Genomic DNA, 19,173 nt, shown 5'->3' with positions numbered 1-19,173 from the left:
CCGGTTGCCGCTGCGCGCAGGCCCCCACCGTCGGCGCCGCCTTCCCTTCGCCGGCGTTGCTCCCGGGCCGGGCCCGCTGCGGGGCCATGGGCGAGCAACGGGAGCGCCCTGCGTCGTGCGGCGCTGCTAGGCTGCAGGGGGACGAGGTGAGCAGGGCAGATTGGGATCTCCATCTCCCCGGATGGGTGCGCGCGTTTCCTGGGGATCAGGCCCCCGTCGAACCCGGAGGCCCGTACACCCGAGCAGGCGCGCGCAGGATCGAGTTCCAGGGCCGCGATCCTATGCTCGCGCTTACTCGGGAGTCAACTCCGCCGCGCTCCGTGGCTCTGACTTCCGAGTAAAACTTAGGTTATATAATACGTCATTGAGTTTTCAGCGAGGCGGCGTAGAAAACCAGCGCACCCTCTACGACTCTTGTGCTCGTTTACTTTTTGAAAAATTATTTATTTGGTTCTTCAGATCAAGTTTTACAATCACATATGCAACATGCATCATAAAAACAAGATTCCCAAGAATCTCCTGGACTTCCCTCCTCCCCTTTCTGGGTCCCAGTGTTAGTCATTTACTCCTGCATCTTTTATAATAATCCAGATCTTTTACATCTCCGTTATATTCAAAATTCACCATTAAACTACAAGTGTTATTCCAATCCTACTAACTATTTTAACTGTTTACAATTATTTTTAAGATAAATTATAAATTTCCCCCATTATTAAAATGTTGGTCTTCCTGATTTTTGCCATTTCGACATAATTCATCAACTTAATCTGCCATTCTTCTCTGGTTGAGACTTTTATCTTCTTTCCATCCCTGCGCCGATGTTATTGACTACTCGTTGTGTTCTTGCTTTAGAGATTGTTGCCGTCTTCAGGTGAGACTGAGGATGGTTTAAAACCGGGCGAAGAGCCTCTTTTAAGGAAAAACCCTCGCCGGTTTGTCATCTTCCCCATCCAGTATCCAGACATTTGGAAAATGTACAAGCAGGCACAAGCTTCCTTCTGGACAGCAGAAGAGGTGAGTGTAGCAACATGCAGAGGGAAGGATGTGTTTGTGCGTGCAGGTGTGTATTCTGTGTCCTGCTGTGTTAGAGGTGTCACAGTTTTTCCACTGTGACAATGGGGTTGCAAACAAAGCAAGCTTAAGTCTATGCTCGACTTGCGTAGTTCAACACCACTTTCAAGACGTTTCTGAAACATTTCAGGACATTTCAGAAGAGGAGGCAGCTGGGTATCCAGTTCCCAAGTGGCTTCCAAATGCCTTAGAATTTGCTATAATTCTTAGTGGATAGTTCTAAGAATTTGCCTAATTCCATTTTAAAGCCACCCAAATTGGTGTCCACAGCTACATCTTTTAATGAATTCCATATTTTGACTAGGCACTGTGTGAAGAAATACGCCTTTTTTGCCTTGAATATTCCAACATTCATCTTCATTGCATTACCTCCTGTTCTGGTATTATGAGAGAAGAAGAAAAGCTTCTCCACAGAGTGCATCTTTTTATATTCCTCTATCATGACCACCCTTACTTGCTTTTTTTCTAAACTAAAAACACCTCAAACATTGTATAGGCTTTTTTCGTAGGGGAGTTCCTCTAGCCACTTAAGCGTTTTGGTTCGTATAGGAGAATAAAAAGAAAGGAAGGGTCAAGAGACCTAGGAAAGCCAGACTTTAGGGACAGCTAGGAGAGAGGGTGACGAAAGACTGACTCCATTCACTGATGTCACAACCACACCATACATTTAAGGCACTCTTGTACCACTTGAAAAGTCATGGCTTCCCCCAAAGAATTCTGGGAGCTGTAGCTTGTAAAGGGTGCTGAAAGTTGTAGATACATAACTAACACTTGCCCCAAAGAGGCTCACGTGGTGCTGTCATTGTCATCTGTTTGGCACCAGGCAAAGACATTTGTCTTCTCCCAGGCATTTGAACACTGATATGGGCCACTGATAATGTGCTGTTTTAGGTAGTCTTTCTGGAAGCAGCTGGTTCATCTTTTTGTGTCTGACTTGTTGAGTGTGGATGAACTTTAAGCGTATTAATAAAAGAATTATGTGGCACCTTAAACTCTTAATACATTTATTACAGCACAAGCTTTTGTGGACTAGAGAAAGGAGAAAATGGTAAGGCGGTAACTGAATGGCAATAAGATACAAAAATTGCAGTCAGTGACACTCAGAGCTCAATATATGTTAGATAGATACACCTGTAAAATTTTACCATAATAGATTGATGATAACTCCTGAAATGATTGTATTTACACCTGCAGTGGGGCAGGGAACAGTTAACAAGAAATGATCATAGATAGCGCAGATATCCTGGCATATTTAGTGTACTGTTTCTTAAATTAATTCATTTTTAATTGTATTGGTTTCGTGTTTATTATTTGTTATTTCTGTTAGCCATTTTGCGACTTTTGGAGGAGTGGTGATAATAACAAAATTAATAACATGTCTTTGAACAAGTTATGGGCATCCTCTTTCCCTGTCCACTTGCAAACTATCCAGTCCTTGCAAATGTCTTTAAATGAAGCACAAGGCATCGTGGAGAGAAGCTTTGTAGGAACTATATGAATGCGGCGGGTTGGTAGAGATTGGTTTGTTTTGGCTTTGTTGCTCTTGTTCTTTTGTATTTTGTGTTCTTATCTTGTGTCTTTGTGTTGTGAGCTGCCTTGAGCTCTACAGATGAAAAAAACAGTATAGAAAATTAATAAATAAAGAATTTGCCATTTCACTTCCCTCAAGAGTTTCTTTTGTCTTACAGAGTTATTAATGAACCACTAAAGTATAAATTTGCAATGAATTTTTCTTCTTCCTTACAAAGGTTGACTTATCAAAGGATCTTCCTCACTGGAACAAACTGAAACCTGAAGAAAAATACTTTATTTCACATATCCTGGCATTTTTTGCAGCCAGCGATGGAATTGTGAACGAAAACCTGGTAAGATACTTTATGGGCTGCTTTTCTAACCTTGTGCTGCCTGCCTTATTTGCTATTTCAGCACCTGCAGTCAAACTGATGAAACACTTTGGCATTTGACCTCAAGGCTTATTTGCCATTAGTGTTTTGAGCAAGCAGTTCAAATATTTAAGGTCCTTAGATAAGTTGGCACTTGAGGATTGCAGCTCCAAGTGTTGATAGGAAACACCCATTCCCTTGGCCATAGTTTCCTGTCGTCTGATAACTACATCAAATGTAGTGCTTTCCAGTGATGGTAGAATCATGCACCCTTCTATGAGTTGTTAAGAATGTATATGTGTGAATTACCTCTAACCTTCTTTTGTTGTCAGGTGGAACGCTTTAGTCAGGAAGTGCAGATCCCAGAAGCTCGCTGTTTCTATGGCTTCCAGATACTAATAGAAAATGTTCACTCAGAGATGTACAGTTTATTAATAGACACTTACATCAAGGATCCTGAGAAAAGGTAATCACCGTAAGTATTGCCACAATATAGAGGATTTCTGTATTGTATTCTTTCCATACTGAATGACTCTGTCCTGGTTCAGACATAACAGGAGAGATCACTACAGTGGTACCTCAGGTTAAGAACTTAATTCGTTCTGGAGGTCCCTTCTTAACCTGAAACTATTCTTAACCTGAGGTACCACTTTAGCTAATGGGGCCTCCCACTGCTGCTGCGCCGCCGCTGTACAATTTCTGTTCTCATCCTGAAGCAAAGTTCTTAACCTGAGGTACTATTTCTGGGTTAGCAGAATCTGTAATCTGAAGCATCTGTAACCTGAAGCGTCTGTAACCCGAGGTACCACTGTATAGCATTAAGCCACAGTGGGACTTGGTTCCAACTTTCCTCCCTTCCTTCTATGAGGAGGAGGTAAAAACATCTACTTTTTCCTTTCAACAAACCACAGTTCACTGCGACTTCTCAGCTTGGAAATTGTGGTTTGTTTAAAGCTAAACTGTGGTTAGGAGAGGATGCGGGTGGCGCTGTGGGTTAAACCACAGATCAGAAGGTCGGCGGTTCGAATCCCCGCGATGGGGTGAGCTCCCATTGCTCGGTCCCTGCTCCTGCCAACCTAGCAGTTTGAAAGCATGTCAAAGTGCAAGTAGATAACTAGGTACTGCTCTGGTGGGAAGGTAGACATCGTTTCTGTGCGCTGCTCTGGTTCGCCAGAAGCGGCTTAGTCCTGCTGGCCACATGACCCGGAAGCTGTATGCCGGCTCCCTCAGTGAATAAAGCAAGATGAGCGCCACAACCCCAGAGTCCACCACGACTGAACCTAATGGTCTGGGTTCCCTTTACCCTTTATGGTTAGGAGAAGTCAGAGCCAAATCATTCTTTCAGATGATTCCCACGTTTCCAATCTCCTCACAGGTATGCTTGCGGCGAAGGTTCATTGCAGCTCATTATCATAGCAGGAGTTTCATTAAACTCAGAGCAGTATGTGTTTTTGTGCTTAAAAATAGGAACGGTGAATAACTTTTTCCATGAAGGGGCTGGATGTGAGAAATTAGGTAAAAAGGTAGAAATCAGTTGAATACTGGTTTCGTCTCTCTCCCCTATCCAGTTCATATGGTTTTTTTATTTATTTAAAGACAGAGCAGTCACTAAGTTCACTAGTGGCTTACCTGGACAGGTGTCCAGTCTGTCCTACCACACTAGTCACTGTTGACCAAAGGGTGACTTTTCCTTCAGAATTAATGTGCTGAAATGAAATAGCCTTGTCACTCATGCTGTAAATTACTCAGTGGTGAAACGAGTTAATATTTCCTTCTAGTTTGAAGGCAGGTTCTGAAAAAGGTTTGTGCCTTAACGTTCTTCAAGATGCAGAAACTTCTTGTTTTGCCATAACGTGCACACATTCAGAAGATCATTTAATCATGTATCTGTTACGAGAGGATTGAGCCATCTGTGGGTGACCCCCTGCTTCAGATACGGCTGTGTGAAACCCTGTTTAAGCTTGCGGTCAGGGAGGCGGTGGAAGGAGGCTGCTTGTATCATCTCATTTTCCCCACACCTCTTGCCACTTAGGGCTGCACAAGGCCCTGATCCTGTTCAGGATCTGAGTTTGGCCCAGATTAGGCTGGGCCCCGGAGTGATCTGGCTGGAATAGGGCCTGATCAGGATTACCAAATTGGGTTCCAGACTGTACTGGGGTGCCTTGCACAGCCCTAGGGTGGCATTCAACTACGTTTTACTCTTGAGTAGACCTGTTGAAATTAATAGCCCTAGCTTAGTTATGTTCATTAATTTCAGTGGTCCGCTTTGGGTAAAACATAGCTGAACCACCCATATTGTCCGATGCACGGGCGTGATACTGGCGCCTCAGATTCTTGCTATCTTTTGGTTTGTTTTTTTCCAGGGACTTCTTATTTAATGCTATTGAAACAATGCCGTGCGTCAAGAGGAAAGCTGACTGGGCACTGAGGTGGATAAGAGACAGGGAAGCCACTTTTGGTAGGTTGCTTCTGAGTAATGCATTTCCACTATACGTGCCTTAGTTGAAATAATGTTTTTGAGTGTTCTAAAGTTGTTTAATACCTCTCAGTGTAAGAAACTGAACTGGTATAGAGTAAGACTCTACCTGAGGGGAAGACCAGGAAGGAGGGGCTATGGTGTTGGTTTGTGTTATCCTGTGGCTGAAGGTGGTTGAATGAGCTGGTTATAAATTATGCTTAAGACTACCAGGATTGGGGTGTTTGTGGAGAGGAGGGACACTCGAGTTCATACTGCATTTTTGCATTTGATTTTTGTGCTCTCTAAAAAATATTTTGTTTTCTTGTTAATTATGTTGCTTTCAGTGCAGATTGTTACTGTTTTTGTACTGGAATTTCCTCTCATTTTATATGTTGCAACATTCTATTTTACAGTTTGAGGGGTTGGTGTCTGAACTTTGTAACCATAATGTGTGTGTGTGTGTTTTTTATCTCCCCTGAAACAGGCGAGAGAGTGGTTGCTTTTGCTGCCGTCGAAGGGATCTTCTTCTCTGGTTCTTTTGCGGCTATATTTTGGCTCAAGAAAAGAGGACTGATGCCAGGCCTCACTTTCTCCAATGAACTCATTAGCCGAGATGAAGTAATGTGTGGGGGGGTGTTGATGTTCAAAATGGGGTCCAGTCTTGTTCTCTGAAAGCAAAACCGTCCAAATAAAAGAGTCACAGATACTAGAAATTCCCCCCCCCCCCGCTTGATTTTTTTTGAAAAAAACAACAACCGGTAGTATCTGAATTGTTGAAATAGTGTAAATAGTGTAAATGTATAAATAGTGTAAATGTATCTAAAATAAACTAAATAAATACACTAAATACACTAAAATAGTGTAAATGTCTCACTTTAGATTAAGCACAGCTCATTTTAATAAGAATGATGTGTTTCCCCCAACTAATAATGCATGTTGCTGTCTTGAAATTTTTAAAATATGAAAAATCAGGGTGGGTGGATTGGAAGCCAACTTGGCCCTGTCTGCACTATACATTTAAAGCAGTATCATATCACTTTAAACAGCCATGGCTTCCCCCAAAGAGTCTTGGGGACCATAGTTTGTCAAGGGGTGCTGAGAGTTGTTAGGAGACCCCTGTTCTCTTCTTTGCTGCTTTATATTGCTGTCTTATCAATGTCTTCTGGCTAGTTCTATTCAGTTTTTAAAATTGTGGGTGGGTGTTGCTGTAAAAAGCTTGGCCCTTTTAACGTTTACTTTAGGATGGATGGATATATTTATGTATGTATTTAAGGCGCGCGTGCCTGCACACACACACACACACACACACACACACACACACACACACATATATATATGCACCTTAAATACATAAATAAAAGTGGGAAAAGAGAGTTTTTGCTGCTGGTTTGTAGAAGCAAAGTGTCCCTTATTTTCCATTTCATTCTCATTTTTCAGGGACTCCATTGCAACTTTGCCTGCCTAATGTTTCAGTACTTAGTGAATAAACCTTCAGAAGAAAGAGTCAGAGAGATTGTTGTCAATGCAGTTGAAATTGAACAGGTGAGCAGACGAGTCTCCGGGTTTCTTCTTCTGCATCCAAAATACCATTCCTCTTAAAAAGTCAGGTGCCTGCTCTACTTCACTTTTGCACCAGTCACTGTTTGTCACTGCAGTTGCTTCAGGATGGAGCACCTTGACGTACATCTCCAGATCTCAATGTGTTGTAGCTGTGGCTCTCTTTAAAGTGGCCTCTGTTAACATGGTAATCAGACTATAATGGGTTATTCCTAAGTAGCTGGAATTGTGCTCCTCCTAAAATATTTTACCTTTTTCTAATTTACAGGAGTTTTTGACAGAGGCCTTGCCAGTTGGCTTAATTGGAATGAATTGCACTCTGATGAAACAATATATTGAGTTTGTAGCAGATCGGTTACTTCTGGAACTGGGCTTCTCCAAGGTAAGGTAGCTCAGGAAGATATAAACATTTAACACTAGTCTCCTTACAATGCAATCCTAACCATGTATTCTAAGAAGTAAGTCCTGTTGAATTCAATGGGGCTTTCTCCCAGGTAAGTAGGGCTGGGCCTTAGGAAGTTTTGCCATAGTCATTTGTTTCAGGGTTGTGCCTGAACTCTGTAAGCACTTGGAAATAAAATATACGATGTATAGAATAAAACCAGGAATGTTTTGACTAGTCCTTCTTTGGTCAGGTCGCCTTGCAAAATACTGTACATCTTATTTACTAATTGTGTTATTTACTTATATCGTTTTGTATCATTTATTTATTTCAGAAAATTTGTATTCCACCTTTCTGCAGCAAAATAGTGTGCAGGGTGACTTGCAGTGTAATGTTACAAGTAACACATTGTTAACAAATAACGTACAGTGGTACCTTGGTTCCCAAACGGCTTAGTTGTCCAACAGATTGGGTCCCGAATGGCGCAAACCGGCGTAAGTGTTCCGGTTTGTAAATGTTTTTCAGGAACTGAACGTCTGACGTGGCTTCCACGGCTTCTGCGGCCTTCCGCTTGAGTGCAGGAAGCTCCTGCAGCCAATCGGAAGCCGCGCCTTGGTTTCCGAATGGTTTTGGGAGTCGAATGAACTCGCGGAACAGATTACAGTGGTACCTCGGGTTAAGTACTTAATTTGTTCCGGAGGTCAGTTCTTAACCTGAAACTGTTCTTAACCTGAAGCACCACTTTAGCTAATGGGGCCTCCTGCTGCTGCCACGCCACCGGAGCACAATTTCTGTTCTCATCCTGAAGCAAAGTTCTTAACCTGAGGTACTATTTCTGCGTTAGCGGAGTAACCTGAAGCGTATGTAACCTGAACCGTCTGTAACCCAAGGTACCACTGTATGTTCGAGAACCAAGGTATTGCTCTATGTTAAAAAAAGAACACAAGTAAAATAAAACAACAAAAGAGAGAATAGAACACTCACTGAAATTTGAGTATCAGACATTAGGGCCCAATAAGTCAAATTAAAATATTGTCTAAGAAATTATGACTCGGAAGCGGTGGCTGCTTCACCCACAATATACCACTGGGTGAAGCAGACACCATGCTTTGATTCTCATACCAGCCCTGAGCGATGTATTGATTGATACATCGCCCAGGCTTGGTTCATGTAATGCCAAAGTGGGACTTGTCATTCTGTCTCAATGGCCTCAGAATATGTGTTGTCAGTTATGAAATTTAGCTTTGGTAAAGGTGCCTGAGAAAGTGGGAGAGGTGATAGATGTGCTGGGAGAGTGACGCTAATTCAGGAGCTGCCATATAGCAGGCAGATAAGTAACTGCAGAAGAATTAAAGCTTTGTTGCCTTTGCTTGTGCCCAGACAAGGCTGTGGGCAGAATTATTCTACTTGTTTTTTATTAAATTTATATACCTACCTTCATCCCAAGATCACAGGGTGGTTTACAGCATAAAAATACAAAAGCAAAGCACAAAACAGCTAACATAACAACAACAAACCCTTCTCCACAAACTTATTTAAAAGGCCATAGTTGTTTAATCAGCCAAAGGCCTTGTTATAGAAGGGTGTTTGGTTCTTTTTTTGCTATTAAGAGAAAGGAGTACTATCTCAGTAGAAAAGGCCTCCAGCAGTTATCTACCAGAAATTTGTAGGAATGTTGTCTTCCTTAGGCCAGTAACTGCAATTTAATAATAACTTTGCTTTTTCTCAGGTCTTTCAAGCAGAAAACCCTTTTGACTTCATGGAGAACATCTCGCTGGAAGGAAAAACCAATTTCTTTGAAAAGAGGGTTTCGGAGTATCAGCGTTTCGCAGTTATGGCTGACACCAACGATAACGTTTTTACTCTGGATGCTGACTTCTAGGATTGCCTTCTTCAGAAGACGAGTGTTGCAAAAAATGTTCACGTGCCACTTACCTGCTTGAAAAGCTGCTATTTCTTCTACTGGAAGTAGAGGGTTCTGGGAACATTTTTCCATGTTTCCGCACATGATGAAGTTTTTTATATGACATATTTATTGCAGATGGTGATGTAAATGACTGCGTGTGTGTGTGGGGGGGTCCTCTTTACCAAAAGTCCCTTTGATAATTCATGCAACTTTTCTACTTAACAGTTTTTGAGTAATACAATTGTGGCATTTGTGCAAGCCTCAGTTTGCTGTTTTATGTAGAGCAGTAAGGCTGCAGTCCTCAAGATGGCCCAAGCCACCTTAGGATGCTGTGTAAGTGCTACTCAGTGGGTGGAGAGGAGTTCCACTGGCAGAACAGTTCTTACACTCCCAGTGCACCCCTAAAATTCTCCGTTAGTGTACACGTAGCATTGAAGATGTGTTGTGGTAGGGCTTGAAACAGGATGGATTGCAGCTGGCCTTCGGATCTGCAGGATCGAATGGCCCCACTGAAAGGGTCCTGGAATAGACATAGTGATTCTCCCCCCGCTCCCCTTCTGGCTAGAGCAAGCAGCAGGGGTTAGTCAGTGCCACATCCTCCACCATGGTGCCCTCCTTTATCCCATGCCCCCCCTTTAGAATTGCTTTGGTCAGCTGTGTGTTGAATCACGGTAATAACTAAAGCTTTTGTTGCACTGCAAATTTGTTCTTTCATTCTCTGGATTCATTGAGCTGAGATGCACACACTCTCTGCATTTGAGCAACCATATAATCTTACTAAACCAAAGATATGCACAAGCCTTTTACATATACTGTACAAGCAGTTCCCTCGTTCCTGAGCTATGATTAAAGCAGGCCAGCTCTAATTAACCATGATTCCCTGTTTGGTTTGAATGGGAAACTAGAACTACCTGCTTCTGAATAAGCCAGAGTATTAAACCATATATTGAAGTTGGTTTGATAACCCGCCTTGTTTCAAGGCAGGTAACTGAAGTTTCTCAGTTTCCATGAGACAGGAAGCTGTGGTTAATCGGAGCTTTCCTGGTTTAATTGGGGCTCAGGCAGACAGGTTTCATGTGCAAGCAGAAGGCTTGTAGCTGTGATCATCTGAGCTAGACCAGTCCTTCAGAGGAGCCAGCAGAGATTACTCCAGGATCATTCCTCCTTGTATCAAAGAGTATGGAAAGCAAGCTTGAAGAGTGTCTTCCAATCTGTATCCAAGGCCAGCAGGTATTTTGCAAAGTCAAAGTCTTATGGCTTTCTTTCTGCAGTTAGGATATGGACTGAAGGCACGTAATGCAGTTAGCTTTTTGAAGCTAAGTAAATAATAATAAATAGGTGTGGGTCTTGTCCAGGGCGTGGATAAACAACCACTTGGCTACTTCATGTATGTCACATTTTGTTCTTGGAAGGAAAAGTAGGATACCTAAATAACACCAAGAGCCAAAGGCAATAGATGTTCTTAGTCCTCAGTTTGAAATCAGGGTGCCTGTATCCTTGGCATGTTGTTTTGCCATTGTGCATGTGCCTTTCAAGGGGTACAGGCACACAAGCAGCTCCTATTGTCCTGTGCCACATTTCTGTGACTAAGAACAGCAGCTATACAGAAATGGAAAAGGGTTCAGTAGTAATGGAAGAGCAGTGGGGGGGGGGAGCGGTTAGGCAGTTGTTGTTTTTTACACTGTCATACTTTTTTCATAAAAGGGATGTGGGTGGTGCTGTGGGTTAAACCACAGAGCCTAGGACTTGCTGATGAGAAGGTCAGCGATTCGAATCCCAGCAACGGGGTGAGCTCCCATTGCTCGGTCCCTGCTCCTGCCAACCTAGCAGTTCGAAAGAACATCAAAGTGCAAGTAGATAAATAGGTACCACTCCGGTGGGAAGGTAAACGGCGTTTCCGTGCGCTGCTCTGGTTCGCCAGAAGCGGCTTAGTCATGCTGGCCACATGACCCGGAAGCTGTACGCCGGCTCCCTCGGCCAGTAAAGCAAGATGAGCGCCGCAACCCCAGAGTCGGTCAAGACTGGACCTAATGGTCAGGGGTCCCTTTACCTTTACCTTTACCTTCTTCATGAATGGTCTTAAGCATTGAATTGGATTGTTTCACCCTGAAAGCAATACAGTATGTTGGAAACTCCGCTGAATAGCAAAAATTATTCTCACTCCACAGGGTATAATATATTTTATCGACTTCTTGTTGGGGGAGGGGGAAACACTATTTCAGTTAACAATGCAAGTGGAGCATACAATTAACAAGTGCTCAGTTCAGTTGGAGGTGAATTCATGTCGTATGTAAACATATCCCTGGGATGGCATAGTTGGTAGAACATGAGACTCTTAATTCCTGTCTTGTGGGTTCGAGCCCCACGTTGGGCAAAAAAGATTCCTGCGTTGCAGGGGGTTGGGCTAGATGATCCTTGTGGTTCCTTCCAACTACAGTTCGCCTATGACATAAAGATTTGCAGCGCATGGCAGAGCTATAGTTGTAGCGCTGACGACTGCATTAACTGTTGTCACCACATTTCAAAATAGCGGGGCTATACCAGTGTGGACAGTTAGACTGAATTGCCCTTAGAGAGGCAGATGGCCATAGTGGATAGAGTTTTGGATAGAAACTCTGGAGGTCTGGGCTCAAATCGCCTTTCAGCTATGAAACTCACTAGGTGACCTTGGGACAGTCACACAAAACTTTCCGCTGCACCTCCCTCGCAGGGTTCTTGTCATCATTTTGGGCAGCAGGTGTCATGCTTGTAGCTTTGAGTTCCTTGAAGAGAGGACACGGAAGGAGTAAATAAGAAAAATAGGCAATTACTTCTACAGGTCAGGGAAGGGTGGGTTCCTTCCCTGGTTTAAGATTATTTCATTTTAACCTTCTCAATAGAGGTTTCTGTTAATTGAACTATATTTTGCAATGAAACATGGTTTAAATTCATGTAACTTATAAAGAACGTTTATGTGTACTTCAGAAAAGGAATATGACAACTGCCTGTTTTAACACTTTATTTTCTTTAAAAACCATAATTCTGGTTACTCGAAACAAGTCCAGCTTCTGCCATAACGTGCTCCAGGAGGACTAATCATAGAGTCTGAAGACTTCTGGCTGGAAACTTTGGCCATCTGTTCACTGTAGCTCTGACTGCATGAGTGCCATGTGGTGGACTATGTGTCCTATAATATCTCTTGAGTAGATGTCACAATACAATATCAGAATTGGGTCTTTTGTGGAGTTTTTTTAAAGCAACTTATCTTCCTTATACAGCATGTACTGTAAGCATCAAAGCCAGAAACTGCCTGGCCACAGTAGTGAATGGGGGAAAGAAAGAAAAGTTGAGGTTGAATATCTGAAAAGGTTTCAATCAAGCCAACCCTGTTTGATGAATAGTCGAGTCCATTTCGGCTTTTAATATTTCTTAGCCCTTTTGCGTTACCAAGGGCATTTCAGTCTTTGTCCCCAATCCAGCTCTAGTCAATCTAGTGACTGTACATAAGGATGGGTATTCCTATTTGAATAAGGATGTCCGGATGGTTCAATGGATCCCAGATCATAATTGCAGTGTGAATGGCCAAATGGCCAGAGGTCTTCACAAGGATGCAAATCAATGACGTTGCTGGATCCAGGCATTCACAACGCATCTTATAACAGACCTGTGTGAGGGCTGGTTATTCCTTTGCTCTTCCAGGGCCTACAGCAAATGAGTAAAACATAACACAAGATGGATTATATATGTCAGGGAACTGCCATCAGAGCATCAGGTGGTGGAGGGACTCAGGCAGGATGAAAGAGACTCAACTGCTGAAGCAGGGACCAGCAGGGGGAGGAGTGGGTCTCTGAGGGAATGCGAGCAGGAGGGAGGGCTCAGGGAGGCTTCCAGCGAGAACAGTGGGGAGGTATCGGAGTCTCCCATAGGGAGACCCATACCTCGCAGGAAACTGTCACGCAGTGAGTCCAGGAGACGCGTTTCCGTTAAGGAACTTCTTTGCTGGAAACGCTTCCGCAGGCAGCCACTGTCGGACTCTACTAGTGACTAGAGCAGACATGTCTGAGGAGCTCCGTCACACACGGAGGTTTGTGGGGGCGCACAAACTCTGAGGGAGCACGTTTTCACGCACAAGCAGCTAATCAAACCCTCACAGCAGTCCGACAGACTTTGTACGCTGCCTGTGCAAGAGAAGGCATCATGAGCGAACCAACCGGAACCGGAGGAGCAGGGGCTGGAGCTGGTCCAAGCTTGGAAGATAGATACCGAGCGTTGGAGGTTCAACTGGCCCTGCAGACGGCGAGGCTGGAGGAGAGAAGGGCTCAGGATGCAGACAAGAAGGGGAGAGCCACTCAATTCCCCAGAAAGGTACCAGGATTGGTGCAGAAATTTGGGGGGGACCCCAAGGACTACCATGCTTTTAGGACAGAGATGCAATATGCCCTTAATGTGCAGTTCGATGAGTTCCCTGATGAGGAATCGCGAGTTGCTTTTGTAATTGGGCATCTTGAGAAAGGGGCTAGAGACTGGGTTCGACCCCTAATGGCAACGCACAATGACATACTAAAGGACACAATGAAGTTCTTTCGTGCAATGGATATCATGTTTTCCAGCGATATTGAGGAAGGGGTGGTGCGCAGACAGCTAATGGCTTGTAAGCAGGGGAGTCGATCTGTCCGTGAATATTGGACTGAGTTTACCATGCTGATTCACAGACTGAGTTGGGATTTATCGGCGGCACCCGTTCAAATGCTATTTGAAGAAGGTCTTTCTTCGGGGGTGAAAGACGAGCTGGCACGGAGCCCCAGGGCGGAGTCTATGGATCAGCTGACCAAATCTGCGCTGACCATAGGAGCGCGGCAGGAGGCAAGAGCCTTGGAGAGGCGGGAAGGGAGAGGGGAACGTTGGAAGGAGTTCCGCATTCCAGACATTCCTGAGCCAGCTTTCCCGCCGGCAGAGCCGATGGAAATCGGAACAGCGCGCGCGCGCGCATTTTCAAAAACCAGCGAGGGAGCTAAGAAGGAGGGAAAGGGCCCCCGGAAATGCTATCTCTGCCAACAGCCAGGCCACTTTGCCAGAGTCTGCCCCCAGAGGAAGGAATGGCAAGGGATGGTGGGAGCTGTTGAGGGGGGAGAAGAAGGGGGAGCGGAGCAGGTAAAAGCCAACGCCTGGTTGCCACAATTGGGGCACTGCAGCCAGGCCAAAGAGCAGTGAAAGTGCCCGTGCCAGAAGCTCCTCGACCTGCTCTAGCGATTGAAGTGTCGCTAGAGCTGCAGAATGGGCATCCCCTAAAAATAAAGGCGCTATTGGACTCAGGCAGCTCCTGCAATTTTATGAGCAAGGAGTTTGCTGCTGAACACCAGATACAGACCATCCCTTTAAGCAACCCCCTGCAGGTGACCACGATTGATGGCAGGGAGTTGTTGGGAGGAGGAGTCCGCTTGCAGACTGTCCCAATGATAATGAGGGTGGCAAGGCACACAGAACTGATAGCGTTTAATGTGGCCACCCTGGGAGGCGCTCCCATTATTTTGGGAATGAGCTGGCTAGCTCTACATGATCCGCTGGTTGGCTGGCATCAAAGAGTGGTGTCCTTTGGTTCAGCACATTGCCTAGAACACTGCAAAGGGGAGAAGGGTTCAGTAGGGGCCCAAGCCACCCTAGCAGGGACTGAAGTAATGGGGAAGGTGAAGGTACCACCACAGTATGCAGATCTCAGCGACGTGTTCAGCGAGAAGGAAGCTGACCAACTACCACCTCATAGACCCTTTGATTGTCAGATCAATTTACTCCCTGGAGCACAGCTTCCCGTGGGCAAGTTGTATGCCATGTCAGACAGGGAAATGCAGGAGTTGCGAGGGTTCATTGACAAGAACCTGAAGAGAGGCTTCATCAGAGAGTCCAAAGCAGCAGGGGGGAGCCCAGTGTTCTTTGTGGACAAAAAAAATGCGGACAAGCCGAGACTTGTATGTGATTTTAGGCGGCTGAATGCAGTGACTGAACCGGTGGCGTTCCCTATGCCCAGAATTGATGATATTTTGACCATGGTGAGGAAGGGAAAGATTTTCACAAAGCTGGATCTAAGGGGGGCGTACAACCTGATACGCATAAGGAAAGGGGATGAATGGAAAACCACCATGTTTACCCCTTTGGGGGCGTTTGAATACCTCGTTATGCCATTTGGATTACAAGCAGGCTCCGCGTGTTTTCAATCTTTTATGAACCACGTGCTGGGCCCTTTGCTCTACAAGAATTGCGTTGCCTTTCTAGATGATGTGTTGGTGTATTCTGAGAATGAGGAGCAACATGTGAGAGACGTCAGAGAAGTGTTGAGCAGACTGCAAGCCAACAGGCTGTGGGTCAAACTGGAGAAGTGTCGGTTCCATACCAAGGAGGTGGAATTCCTGGGGTACCGCCTGTCAGACAAGGGATTGGCCATGGATCCCGGCAAGGTACAGGCAGTGCTGGAATGGAAAACACCCAAAACCAAGAAGGATGTGCAGAGGTTCCTAGGGTTTGGAAACTTTTATCGTAAGTTCATCCGCAACTTCGCCCATCTGACGGCGCCCATCACTGACTGTCTCAGCAGTAAGAAGAAGTTTGTATGGACGGCGGAGGCGGAGCGAGCGTTTGAGGAACTGAAAAGGGCCTTCGCCTCCGAAGAACAACTTCTGCATGTGGATTTACGAAAGAAGCTAAGGGTTGAAACAGACGCATCTGACAGAGCCATAGGGGCGGTGCTTCTTCTGCAGCCGGGGAAGGAGGAGTCGGAGTGGCGTCCGTGTGCCTTCTTCTCGCGGAAGCTGAACAAATCCGAGAGGAACTACACGGTGTACGACCGAGAACTGCTTGCTATTCATGAGGCGTTCCGGAGATGGAGGCATCTGCTAGTTGGTGCACAACATAAAGTGCAAGTGTGCACGGACCATAAAAATCTAGAGTACTGGAGAACGGCGCGAGTGCTCAACCAAAGGCAGTTGAGATGGGCCCAAGAGTTCTCCAAATTTAACTTTGAGATTTGTTATGTGCCAGGCCCAGAGAATGTTAGGGCGGACGCTCTCTCACGCAAACCTGAATATTTGGAGGGGGAGGGAGCACCCGAAGAAACCCATATCATTCCAGAGGACCGCTGGGTGTGTGGGGCGACTTTGGTGGGGCAAAGGGAATTGGTAGAGGGTACGGTGCAGGATGCATACGCCCAGGGGAAACTCAGGGATCTCAGAGGGGAGGAAGACAAACCCGGTGGTTTTGAGGAGAGAAATGGGGCATTGTATTATAAGGGAGCGTTATATATACCTGAAGGGGAATTGAGGGAGAAAGTACTCAAGCAGCTGCACGATAGCCCCACAGCAGGGCACTTTGGGCAACACAAAACCATGTGGCTGGTTACCAGGGAATTTTGGTGGCCCAAGGTCAGGGAAGATGTGCGGGAGTATGTGAGAGGGTGTGAACAATGCCAAAGAGCCAAGGGGGAGAGGCAGGCGCCGGCTGGTTTATTAGAACCACTGCCCACACCTGAGAGACCGTGGGAAGCAGTGGCAATAGATTTCATGACGGATCTGCCAAGGTCTAGAGGGAAAACAGCCATCATGGTTGTAGTAGACCTGTTAACTAAAATGGCCCACTTCATAGCCTGCTCACATGCGGTTACAGCAGAAGAAACCGCCAAATTGTTTGTAGAGAATGTGTTTAGGTTGCATGGCGCCCCCTTGAGGGTGGTTTCAGACCGAGGGAAACAATTTACTTCCAGGTTCTGGAGGAAGCTCATGAGCTTACTGCATGTAGAGGTTAATTTCTCGACGGCCCGTCATCCTGAAACCAACGGGCAGGCGGAAAGAGCAAATGGGGTTCTCCAACAATATTTGAGGTGTTATGTTAATGACAGAGAGAATGATTGGGTGGAGAAGCTGTCGTTGGCAGAATTTGCCTACAACAATGCAGAGAACGTGTCCACGGGGATGAGCCCCTTTTTGGCTAATCACGGGTGCCATCCCAGAGCCTTCCCAGGGGGGGAGGGGGAGAACTGGAGCGTTCCAGCTGCAGAACAGTTCGTGGAAGAGATGGAAGCGATCCATCGCCAGCTCCAACTCAACTTAAACAGGGCTAAGGAGGAATATAAGAGGCAAGCAGACAAAAACAGAAGGGAAGGTGAAAACATCAGGGTGGGGGACCAGGTGTGGCTGTCAACCCAAGGGTTGCCATTCAAAGGAGGTTGTAAGAAATTAAGACCCAAAAGGCTGGGTCCGTTTGAAGTCATACAGCAGGTCAATCCAGTGGCTTTCAGGCTCCGGTTACCGAACCACATGAAGCTGCACCCAGTTTTTCACAGGTCGTTGCTGTCACCGTATAGAGGAGACAGTGAGGGGAGGGTCACTAGGGGACCAGCAATGGTGGAGAAGGAACACAGCTACCATGTAGCGGAGATCCTCGATTCCAGGTGGAAGGGAGATCAAGTAGAGTATTTGGTAATGTGGGAAGGGGAACCGGAGTCGGAAAACACCTGGGTTAGGGCAGAGGATGTCAATGACGAGGTTTTAATAGAGACTTTTCATCAGAGGTTCCCACGTAAACCTCAGCCTGTAGCGAGGTTCCGAAGGGAATACTTTGCCACCACCGACGAGGAAGAGGAGTTGGAGGGGTTCCCAGATTCTGAAGAGGAGGAGGATTCAGCTGGCCAGGACGACGATCGATGGAGAGAATTGTTCGAGACGTCAGAAGATGAGGAAGATTCGTTTCGGGGTTTTAGCCCTTCACCTCCCAGGGGGGAGGAATTGGGAGGGGGTGAGGGGGGCCCTGGAGGGGAGGTGGATGTCAGGGAACTGCCATCAGAGCATCAGGTGGTGGAGGGACTCAGGCAGGATGAAAGAGACTCAACTGCTGAAGCAGGGACCAGCAGGGGGAGGAGTGGGTCTCTGAGGGAATGCGAGCAGGAGGGAGGGCTCAGGGAGGCTTCCAGCGAGAACAGTGGGGAGGTATCGGAGTCTCCCATAGGGAGACCCATACCTCGCAGGAAACTGTCACGCAGTGAGTCCAGGAGACGCGTTTCCGTTAAGGAACTTCTTTGCTGGAAACGCTTCCGCAGGCAGCCACTGTCGGACTCTACTAGTGACTAGAGCAGACATGTCTGAGGAGCTCCGTCACACACGGAGGTTTGTGGGGGCGCACAAACTCTGAGGGAGCACGTTTTCACGCACAAGCAGCTAATCAAACCCTCACAATATAGAAACTTCATGACAGAGCCCATCATTTTTTAAATGCCTGCAAGCAGCTTTACCTGCTCATTCTTGTGAGCCAGATGTATTCTCACAACCCGTTTGCAGCTGTAGGAGAGTCTGTCCTGCGACCAAAGAAATTACCGTAATAAGGGCCCTCAGTATGTGAGGAGGACAGGCAGTGGCGTAGCGTGGGTTGTCAGCACCCGGGGCAAGGCAAGTAATTTGCGCCCCCTAACTCGTGGATTTGCGCCCCCTAACCCTAACCCCCAGATGTTGCGCCCAGTGCGGCCGGCCCCCGCTGCACCCCCCACGCTACGCCACTGAGGACAGGTGTACTAAAGGGGGACAGAAGACAAAGCTTCCTGGTTTGGTGTTCCTTTTGTTTAGAAAAATATACAGCAGCACAAATAAAATTTGCTGGAACATCCTCTACCACCTGTGGTTTTCATTTTGCAAGTTTTCCTCTTATTTCACAAATAATAGTGCATATTACTTTTGTGTCAGCTCTGATGTACTGTTTGAAGGTACCGTCGCCCTGTGGCAGGCCACATTCAGGGCACGCAGGCAGTCTGAGGTCCAATCCGTGGCATTTCCAGATAAAAGCAAGTGGTGGAAAAGGTGTGAGATTCTGCAGAGCCACTGCCAATCAAAGTACACAGTGCTTGACTGGATGGACAAATGGGGCAGGATTCAACCACCTTGTCCCAACAATGCAAGGATTTCTG

General features: G+C 46.0%; 1 protein-coding gene across 2 annotated transcripts; it reads left to right on the top strand.

Moving 5' to 3' along the window:
- Window positions 1–18,880, top strand: RRM2B (ribonucleotide reductase regulatory TP53 inducible subunit M2B). 2 transcript variants are annotated; one of them, XM_081204970.1, is made up of 12 exons: window positions 1–146; window positions 853–1,014; window positions 2,820–2,936; window positions 3,287–3,420; window positions 5,318–5,412; window positions 5,897–6,030; window positions 6,850–6,954; window positions 7,238–7,351; window positions 9,081–11,856; window positions 12,031–12,981; window positions 18,457–18,623; window positions 18,779–18,880. In XM_081204970.1, the coding sequence occupies exons 1-9, from the start codon at window positions 87–89 to the stop codon at window positions 9,231–9,233; spliced, it is 1,074 nt and encodes a 357-aa protein (XP_081061096.1). In that variant the 5' UTR covers window positions 1–86; the 3' UTR covers window positions 9,234–11,856; window positions 12,031–12,981; window positions 18,457–18,623; window positions 18,779–18,880. The 2 variants fall into 2 exon arrangements, with proteins under 2 accessions (XP_081061096.1, XP_081061095.1); XM_081204969.1 differs by having other exon boundaries at window positions 9,081–12,981.
- The last annotated feature ends 293 nt before the right edge of the window (window positions 18,881–19,173 follow it).

Source organism: Podarcis bocagei (assembly GCF_964188305.1).
Source record: "Podarcis bocagei genome assembly, chromosome: 8".
NCBI lineage: Eukaryota > Metazoa > Chordata > Lepidosauria > Squamata > Lacertidae > Podarcis > Podarcis bocagei.
Note: the sequence above shows the minus strand (reverse complement) of the source record. Positions and strands in the feature narration are given on the sequence as shown.